Consider the following 10,132-nt stretch of genomic DNA (forward strand, 5'->3'; position numbering starts at 1 on the left):
GCTGAAAACGCTGAAAGGGATCTAAAGCGTAGACAGCTTGAAAACGAAAAACAAAAAGAGGGCGTTGGTGCGAGAGCCGGAACTCCTGAAAGAGCAAGCGATGCAGAATCGTATCGAATGAACAGGTACATGCATTCGTATGAAATTGGTCGGGACATAGGACTGTACCTGGGCAATTTTGAGAGAACTTGTGAAAGAGAGAACTTTGCTCGCAGTACATGGCCACAACGGCTTCTGACCCTCTTGCCATGTGAAGTAGCTGAAGTCATAGCGAGACTTAGCACGAAAGACGCAGCAGATTATGACAAGGTAAAAGCCAGCCTGCTGAAAAGATACCGGCTTTCAGCCGAAGCTTTCCGACAGCGCTTCAGGAGCACAATCAAAAACGATAGCGAGGGCTATCCGGATTTCGCGTATGGCCTTAAGACTAACCTGCTAGAATGGCTAAAAGGAGCTGAGGTTTACGAAAGCCGAGACAAAATCATCGAGTGTTTTTGCCTTGAGCAATTTTACCGAAGCATTCCACAAGCAGTGAAACTGTGGGTTCAAGACAGGGAAAAGGTCGACACAGTTGAAAGAGCCGCTGAGCTGGCAGAGGAGTACGTTTCGCGCAGAAGGTTGAGCACTGAAGGGGGTGCGTCACACGCTCGAAACACAATGCGAGATCAAGGACCTAGCCGAAAGAAGCAGCTTGCTAGAAGTTCTGGACAGTCGGAGGCGTCAAAGAAAGCGCCAGAAAAGCAAGAAGAACAGTCAAAGAGAGAGGGAGCAGACAAAGCCGGGAAAAGAGAGTTCGAGGCTAGTAGGCCACAGCGTTGCTACAACTGCAATCGTGTCGGGCACTTTGCAGCCAAATGTCCAAAGCAGCGTGTTGTGTTCTCGTGCATCGATGATAGCGACGAGAATTTAGAGCTCCTTAGGCCGTACTTACACGAAATGCAGGTTAACGGGAAACCTTGCAAAGTGCTTCGTGATAGCGCCGCGACGATGGACGTTGTCCATCCGTCCTATGTTACAGCGGACGATTTCACGGGGGAAGTGTCGTGGATAAAACAGGCGGTAGAAGAACACAGTGTATGCCTGCCGATGGCTAGAGTGAGGATTTGCGGGCCGTTTGGAGAGCTGTTAACTGAGGCCGCAGTTTCGAAGGCCGTGCCACTTCAATTCCCATACCTTTTCTCGAATCGATCCGACCAATTGCTACGCGAGAGAGGCCAGAAACTCGGAAGTGGGGTGATACAAGCTTTGACAAGGTCTAAAACTCTCCAGCTCGCGTCTCAATTGAGCCAGATTCCCGAACTTCAGGTAGCTAGAGATGCACCAGCCAACTTATCGTTGGAAGCCAATCAGGAGGGTGAAGAGCCACTAGGGCATAAAAGGCAGACGGATGACCGAGCAGATGAGCGACCAGACACTTCGATCACTGAGTCGGTAAATGAGGCAGAGAGGGCTGAAGGGTCCGTTTTATCTCCAGCTTCGCGTAACTTTGATCGCCTTCTGCAGGTGAACAGGGAGTCCCTAATAAAAGAACAAAAACAGGACCCTACATTGGAAAGATTGCGCCTTACAGCCGAAGAGGGAATCGCGAGACGCAACATAACGATGCATGAGAAAGGAGGCTTACTGTACCGACACTATCAGGACAGAAAAGGCAAAACACTTGATCAGTTGGTCGTGCCTGAAAGGTACCGAGCGGATATTCTGAGTCTCTGCCACGGTAATGGCTGGTCAGGACATCTCGGAATCAATAAAACAAAGGAGCGGCTGTTAATGGAATATTACTGGCCAGGATGTTTCAAAGATGCAGAACGCTACGTGAAATCGTGCGATGCCTGCCAGCGCGTGGGCAAGCCGGGAGAGACATGGAAGGCTCCACTAAAAATTGTGCCATTGATCTCGGAACCTTTCCGCCGGCTTGTAATAGACACAGTAGGCCCGCTGCCTAAAACAAAGTCAGGCTATAAGTACCTGCTCACTATGCTTTGCCCCGCCACAAAATTTCCCGAAGCAGTTCCATTGAAGGATTTGAGCTCCGCAGAAATAGTTGACGCTCTTTTGTCGGTGTTCGCGCGCATAGGATTTCCGGCCGAAATCCAGGCCGATCAGGCGACAGTCTTTACAAGCGCTTTGACGACCACGTTCCTAGAAAGGTGCGGAGTAAAAATGCTACACAGCTCGGTGTATCATCCGCAGTCTAACAGTGTAGAAAAGTGGCATTCGGTGCTGAAGCGGGTGTTACGTGCTCTTTGTTACGAGCACAAAGCCGACTGGGAGGACTGTCTACCGGCCACACTGTTCGCTTTACGAACAGTGCCCCACGAAGCCACGGGGTTCACCCCAGCAGAACTTGTATACGGAAGAACCCTCCGCTCTCCCCTCCGAATGCTGAGAGAAATGTGGGAAGGGACAGGAGAGAACCAGACAGTGGTTGAGTACGTGCTTCAGCTACTGGACCGCCTTAACGATACAAGGGAGTTAGTAAACCAAAATATGAAAACTGCCCAGGAGGCCGCCAAGGTCTATTATGACAAGAACGCCCGCCTTCGAGCTTTCACCGTGGGCGATCGCGTGATGATACTCCGGCCATCGAGAAAGAACAAGCTAGAAGTTCACTGGGATGGTCCAGTGGAAGTTTTGCAGAAACTTTCAGACACTAATTATGCGCTAAAGGTTCCAGGCAGAGGAAAGCAGGTGAAAATCTATCACTGCAATCTGATGAAGCCGTTCGTGGAACGTAGCGGGATCGTCAATCTGACGCTAAATGAACCGGAAGAGCCGGACGGCGAGAGTCCAGATTGGAAGGAAAGCGCTGGCGCTAGCGGCGCCATGGAGAACATCCTGGCTCTTTCTATAGGTGCAGAATTTCTAAGCTCGGCCCAGATCGACGCGCTAAAGCAGTTGTTGAGCGAATTCGCCGATCTATTTAGCAGCCGCCCAGGAAGGACACATCTCCTGACGCATGAAATAGAGCTCACGTCTGATGAGCCGATTCGGTCGAAGCCCTACAGGGTATCACCACGGCAAAAAGAGGTAATGGAAGCTGAAATTCAGCGCATGTTAATGTTAGGGGTTATAGAGCCCGCGGAAAGTGACTATACCTCACCGCTGATCCTGGTTGAAACCCCAGGCAAGGATCCTCGCCCATGCGTGGATTACAGAAAGCTGAATGCGATTACCAAGGATCAGCTTTACCCGATTCCCAACATAGAGGAAAGGATAGAAAGGGTGAGCGGCGCAAAATTCATTTCCACCCTCGATCTCGTGCGCGGATATTGGCAGGTTCCCCTCTCGGAAAGCGCGAGCCGGTATGCTGCTTTCATATCGCCAGCAGGCACCTTTCGACCCTTAATGCTTAGTTTTGGGTTGAAGAATGCCCCCTTTAGCTTCTCGAAACTCATGGACATCGTACTAAAGGATATGCAGGGCTTTGCGCTCCCCTATTTAGACGATGTCGCTATTTTTTCGGACACCTGGGAAGAGCATCTAGAGCACCTAACGAGCGTGCTTTCTAGTTTGCGACAGGCCGGACTGACGTTGAAAAGGGAAAAGTGTAGGTTTGGTTGCGCTCATGTGTCCTACTTGGGCCACGTTGTAGGCCAGGGAACTAGGAGCCCATCCGAGTTAAAAATTGCCCCGATAGCGGCATTTCCGCAGCCACGGACGAAGACAGACATTCGCTCCTTTTTGGGATTGGTTGGATACTACCAGCGGTACATACCGAGCTACTCACAGCGGGCAAGTCCCTTAACTGACGCCTTACGAAAGGGAGCACCCAGTGACGTACACTGGGATGACCTAAAAGAAAACTCCTTCCGGAGCCTGAAGGAAGCGCTCGTGTCCCGACCTTTGCTTCGGACCCCTGACTATGGTAGGGAGTTTATAGTCCAGTGTGACGCCAGCGATAGAGGACTGGGTGCTGTTTTAAGCCAAGTGGGCGACGACCACGAAGAACACCCGATTCTGTACGTCAGCCGCAAGCTGACCTGTAGAGAAGAAGCGTACAGCGCTTCAGAAAAAGAGTGCGCGTGTTTAGTTTGGGCGGCACAGAAGTTGTCGTGTTACCTGTACGGCGCAAAGTTCATCTTTGAGACTGATCATTGCCCTCTAACCTGGCTGCGACAAATGTCTCCCAAAAATGGTCGCTTGCTCAGATGGAGTCTAGCTCTCCAACAGTACAATTTCTCGGTGCGTTACAAGAAGGGAAAACTGCACGGAAATGCTGATGGTTTAAGCCGACTATTTTAAGCGGGAGAAATTAGGACCACCTACTGTGTGTGTGTGTTTTTTTTTTTTCTTTAACCTTGGCCCAAGCGGTCCGTCTTGGGCGATTTCAAAGGGGATATTTTGCGCTTTCTTGGCACCAAAATTACGCCAAAATTCAGTAATGTTTTATTAAACATTTATTGTCATTGTGGGAAGCCTGGTGGGTCTTTGGCAAATTCCGAGCGCTTGCTTGTGGGTCAGTGCCCTGTCTCGTGGAACAGTCCACTGATGCCATTCTTTGTTGAATGTTCGAGCTTGGATGCCATTTCTGGAAACCAGCCCTTCCACCCGACTCCGGCCTCATCTCTTCCTGCCCAGCGGTCGTGAACGCTGGCCATTCGAGATTTTTCGGGCCGCGGACGAGCTGTTAAGAGTGGACAACGTGGTCCTGAGAGCCGGGTGTGTCTCATCGCAAAGCAAGGAATATGACAAGGCCTGGCGCCGGCGGCGGAAGCATAGACGACGACGGCCGGGGCTGTTGCTCTCCAAATCACCGAACCTCCGAACCGATCGAAGGACGCTGTCTCCCACGGGCCTGGGAGAAATTACTGTCAAACGAGTGCCGTCGTTAGGCAAGGATGCGGCGAGAGCTTGCGACGGCACAGCAGCAACGGTGAAAGCAGAGATGCACAGGAAGCACGGCGGAAGCAGCTGTATACAGCGGTATACGTTGGCCGAGTCGGCCTTCGGGTCACCGGACTGGATGGTGCTACGCAAGGTCACGTTGAGCGAGGCTGCTAATTGAAAGACGCTGTGTCGAAGGAGTCTCGTGCTTCGGCCATCCGGCGTGGGAGTTCGAGAAGGTTCAACCACCTGCGAGGAGTCTGCGGGATTCTGCTTTCCCACGGAGGCAACGCACAGAACACTTGCGGCAGTGGTCAAGGTGACGCATCTGTGTTTGATGACTGTCTTCCCCTTCTCATCCCCCGAGCTGTGAGAGAGCGAGAGAGCTTCAGCACCGCCCCGTGCCGTGGGTGGTACCGCCAGCGTCATCAATGGCCCATCCGATTGGACAACGTTATTCGAACCAAGTTCCCCCGTCAGGGATCTAGGGAACGCGAACCGTATTTAACGGGATGTTGTTGTGTGATCGGAGCATTGCATTCGATTCTCATCTGTAAATATGTAGAATAAACCCTTCTGTACAGTTCCCTCGTTATCGCAGTCCGACATCGTCATTCGGAGCCGGTACCTGTGAGGCTAAACGAGTTAGTCATCTCCAGGACCCCTCCGTCTTCAACAGTACCTATGCTTCACGGCCAAGCCTTGAACCTAGCCCTTAAGACTTTCCAAAAGGAAGTTCTCTGTCCTGCCTGCGCCTAGGAATGGCCGACTTTAAGGTTTCTAAAACTGAAGTCCATTTAATGGCAACATTTTCACTTTTTTGAGCAGATTTTCGTCCATCTGTCAGTCCCTTCGTCCCCACCACGAAAAAACTCGAGAAAATAAAACACACGAGGAAAGATTGTATAGGTACAGGTGTGAGTGGGATTCAAACCGATGCTTTTAAGGTGCCAGTAAAGGTAATGGATGAGGCAGCGCTGTACAATGAGGCCTTTTGCGTCGACAGCAGTGGGTGTTGCTGCTGCTTCTTTTACCTGGCATGCAGGTCGTAAAAGCTTATGCAAAGGGCGCTTGCTCATGCAATTTGTATACTGCAATCAGCGCGACATAAACAAGAGCAGCTTTGCTAATACCGGCGCTAGTTTGGTACGCAAGAACCACAATGAGGAAAGCAAGGGCTTTTATAAAAGCCACAGCACGAGAGACAAATTTTCGCCCGTCATGAATGCACAGCAATTCAGAGGGCACTCAAGGATGCTTACGTGCTCTGTAAGCGAAAGCATTAGTGTATCATCGTTAGCGCTGCACAGTGGGTTTTTCTTAGAACGAGAATCGACTACGAATAATTTAGCTTCAAATTCCAAACTGAATATCGAATACACTACCGAATAATAGCGCACAGATCCGAGTTAAAAATCGTACCTTTAGCGTATAGCGCCTGCTGTTTCAGCCAAACCCTGAAGTCGTCGTTTGTATGAAATAACGTCATCACATAACAAGGTCTTACGATTCAATAAACCCTCATATATGACCATGATCCCCTCACAAATTCATGAACCTCAAAATGTATCACAATGCATGAACGCCATTTCGACTTTCCACTCATGAACTCACCCCGTGTCCAGACCTAAAGCTCAGCAACCTAAGCTTTCCCATAATGAGATGCCTGAAACAATGCGCATCTCACCAGAAATCACATGGTTCGGAATCCTCCTAAATGAAAAGCCTTCTCTGAATATGCAGCAAATTTCCAATCCTAAATTAAATCTGCTTTAGGTGGTGCTTCAATTCCCATCAAGTCGCTAAATGCTACTGAAACGTATACTGATAACGCCACGCGCCCTTTTCAGTCCTTCGCAGCTTGTAGCAGAGTCACTTCAGTGAAAAAGCAGCGTGAATTTGTTTTTTGTTTTTATTACGTTCCACGCGAAGCCTGTATGCAGGAACACTGCAGCTCATGTTTGCTTGTTTTCTGAATAACAGAAGGAACCTTGTCGAGAACGAACCCTATGGTTGCTCGACAGATTTCATTATTTCCCGAGGTTTCTGCGCGAAGCAGCTTACTAACAAACACAGGAACTTGGGAAGAGAGTGGTGTATATGGTCTAGCGCTAGTTGTAAGACATCTAATGAAGGCTTCGCTGCCGTTACTCATTTAAATGCGTTTGTCTGCGCTGCTCAACTAGTCCACCAATACCACAGCCTTAAAGGGAAGCTGAAGGCGTTCTTTGGAGGGAATTGGGGGTGATTCGACGTTTTGGATGCATGAAGCTTCTAGGTGAAGCACGCCAAGTAGTTTTGCGCTACCATTTAAAATGATGACGTAATCTCCGGTTAAAACAGCGACAATCTTCAGGCTTAGGGCCCAGTCAGGTGACCTCATGTGTCACCTTTAGCCTTCTTCACCTAGACAATTGTATTTTGTCTGAATTTCAATAAATTTCAAAAATTTCTCCACACTGTGTCAATGAAATCCTCAGAAACTCGTGATGACGTCACTGTTGCGGAAATTTTAAATTTCCGCTGCCTTCGCAAACATACATACTATAGTGCATCGTCTGATGACGCCAAACAACGTTTCGTAAGCTTTACCTTCGATGGCCTTCGTTTTCTTCATTGAAGCAACCGTTTCCTCGCTGCAAACTTAGTATCTCCATGCATGAAGTAATCACTGCGGCCTTCCCCGGCTGCTGTGCTCTGCGGAGAAGCCTGGACGCATACGCTGCTTCATACGGCGATTATTTCTCCACTTCAAATGCCAGCACAGAAAGACTTCGCATCCTTTACATGCAAATTTCACACATTCTACCCCTTGCGAATTGTAAAACCTTTTCAGCAGCGCATTAAGTGGCGATATGGGAATTTTGCGTTTGGTTTCTTTGCTATCTAGAAAACGAGATAAGAAAGACGACTGAGAAATAAACTTATTATCTTGAAACACTGTCAAGAGATACAAACTTTTCATCGGATTTGTCGACAGTATAGCAACTTGCGCAACACACATCGGATAACACACGAAGTACCCTCACCGACAGAGAAGCATTATACGCAATAAGCCAAAGGAGCAAAGGGTACAAAATCTCGTGCGTGGCTTGGACAGGCCATCCACAGTATTCTCGAAAGTACTTGGGCCAGTGGTCAAGAAAAATAACTGCCAGCTTTGATCACGCTCTATCAGCAATTATTAGGATAAATATTCATAGTCGCCGCTGACAACCGCATTCAGGTGATGTTAATCTGAATCAATCAAGTTAATTTTCTATACGCCGACTAAAATAAAGAGCCTAGAAGAAGGCTGATGTATAAGCAACTTATCCTTGTGGAGTGCAGTGTTGTATAAGCGAGAAGTACAATAAAATCATGCGTACTCAAGGAAAAAGAGCGTGGGGCATTGACCGTAGCTCCTAGCGAAGACGTAGGCCTGGCATGAATATCACGGCCCCGATGCGCTTTGCACAGCGTTAAGTGGCAAGCTGCCAGCGAAGCACTCTCCGCATCGTAAGTCCGACACCAGACGCGCCGCAGATATAGCTCCACCGTCGCCTCCCCCGCTTTTACGAGTGCTACGAACTCTGCCATCTGCAGACCTACGTCGCCACGGCTGAGTGAGACTTCCGCAAGAGCCTGCCAATAAAGTGGACAAGCAAGGCGGCATCTCAGTTATATCTGTCCCCTAACTACTAGCGGCACTTTTCGTTTTTGTCGCGTTTAGAGAGATGCCTGTCATACTGTCGGAAACAGACGTGGTGCTTCAGGCTCCAACAACTATTTCCACTGGGAGGCTATAGCGGGGATACTAAGCGTCGGAAGTTCGTCGCCCTCGAGTCCACCAGATGCAGTGTGATTCTATTACGAGGCCAATAAAAGTGGGCGGCTTGGTTGGTGGTCTGCTGAGCAAGTTTGATAAAGTGCTGAAGTCCCCTGCCAAACCCTCGGGCACGAAAGTTAGAGCAGGAAGCGTTGGTTAACGACAACCGAATTGAATTTACGTTTGTGTCGACAAGTAACCAACTTCTCTAATTCTGGGACTGCTTTGTCATTGCAGTAAACACTACGACAACGTGTTAAGGCTGGCCAAGTGCGGGGTGCGGCCCGGCATTAATAAAATGCCCCATGCTTTCGAGCCTACTACGAGACCGAAAGGCTGCTGGCCATAGTTCGCATTCTCCACGCCTCCGACTTGAGAATAAAATTGGGCAGCTAATAGAGCAGCGTGCTAGCCGGAACTTCTCAATGGACGGAAAACGAAGAACTGTGTAAAATTAAAAAACAACAGCACTACCCCATACGAAAAAAGCGAAAAGGTGGGAGGTTCGGCGAAATGCCAGCTCCCGCTGTACGTTGACCGAGGTCAGTGCTTCGAAATGCTGCTGAGAAAAAACGAGAAAAGTAGCAACTTCCAATTCTACACAGTTGCTGGCCTTCACGAACTTCATGCTCCATGGTGTAGCACAAACAAGGCCGCGGCTGTTTGGGAGCACTTTTCCTTGAAGTGCAGTGCATCCTAAACTCTCGCCTGAAGAGGTGGCGTGCTTCATGGAAGCCGAAAACCCTCATCCTAATAAAGCTATAAACGTGGCAAGAGTCAAGTAATCGACAACCTAAGGTAAACGCGTTCGCGGAAATTAACGCGTCATAGTTAGGGCGCCCCTTTAGCGGGAAAAATAGTATCCCGCCGGCGTTGTGCACTGAAACTCACGTCAAACATGGATCTGTGGAACTAAACTGATTTCGACACTGGTTTATATATATATATATATATATATATATATATATATATATATATATATATATATATATATATATATATATATATATATATATATATATATATATATATATATATATATACTACGAAAGAAGCCAACAGCCACAGAAACCAAGGGGCACACGGGATTTTTTTAAACTTATTTATTTTGCGGTGTTGATCAATTTCGAATATTACTGAACATGTTATCGCTTAAAGCTAATTGATTAGAAAAGCAGAAGAAAAAACAAAAGAAAAAAAAAGCTGAAGAAAAAACACCCACATGCCGCCGGTGGGATCCGAACCCACGACCTCCGAATTACGCGTCCGGTGCTCTACCTCTGAGCTACGGCGACGGCTGTCAAATCTTCCGTTTTCGGGGGTATTTATGTTTACAAGTAACCTAACCTTGAGAGTGTTCATCAGCGCCACCCACGTTCATAAGCGGCGGACGTAGAACGTCCTGAGTTACCACAGGTGTGACGTGGAACGTCATCGAACGGAGAGGGTGGAAGCTGCGTGAGAACCCTCTTATGCTTCCTATGGCGTCAAGGCTGC

At 48.6% G+C, this 10,132-nt stretch overlaps 1 protein-coding gene across 1 annotated transcript; it reads left to right on the forward strand.

The window, feature by feature from the left end:
* LOC149340735 (uncharacterized) lies at positions 1–8,436 on the forward strand. Its single transcript, XM_089551174.1, has 2 exons — positions 1–2,556; positions 8,413–8,436. The coding sequence occupies exons 1-2, from the start codon at positions 118–120 to the stop codon at positions 8,434–8,436; spliced, it is 2,463 nt and encodes an 820-aa protein (XP_089407300.1). The 5' UTR covers positions 1–117.
* The last annotated feature ends 1,696 nt before the right edge of the window (positions 8,437–10,132 follow it).

Source organism: Amblyomma mixtum, chromosome 6, assembly GCF_055824585.1.
Source record: "Amblyomma mixtum isolate Tamu chromosome 6, ASM5582458v1, whole genome shotgun sequence".
Classification (NCBI taxonomy): Eukaryota; Metazoa; Arthropoda; class Arachnida; order Ixodida; family Ixodidae; genus Amblyomma; species Amblyomma mixtum.

Bases quoted from the DNA above. Each gene is read 5' to 3' on its own strand.
- LOC149340735 (XM_089551174.1), top strand. From the start codon at position 118: ATGAACAGGTACATGCATTCGTATGAAATTGGTCGGGACATAGGACTG. The intron at 2,557-8,412 runs GTGGGCGATCGC...TGCCATCTGCAG, and splicing joins CCCGCCTTCGAGCTTTCACC to ACCTACGTCGCCACGGCTGA.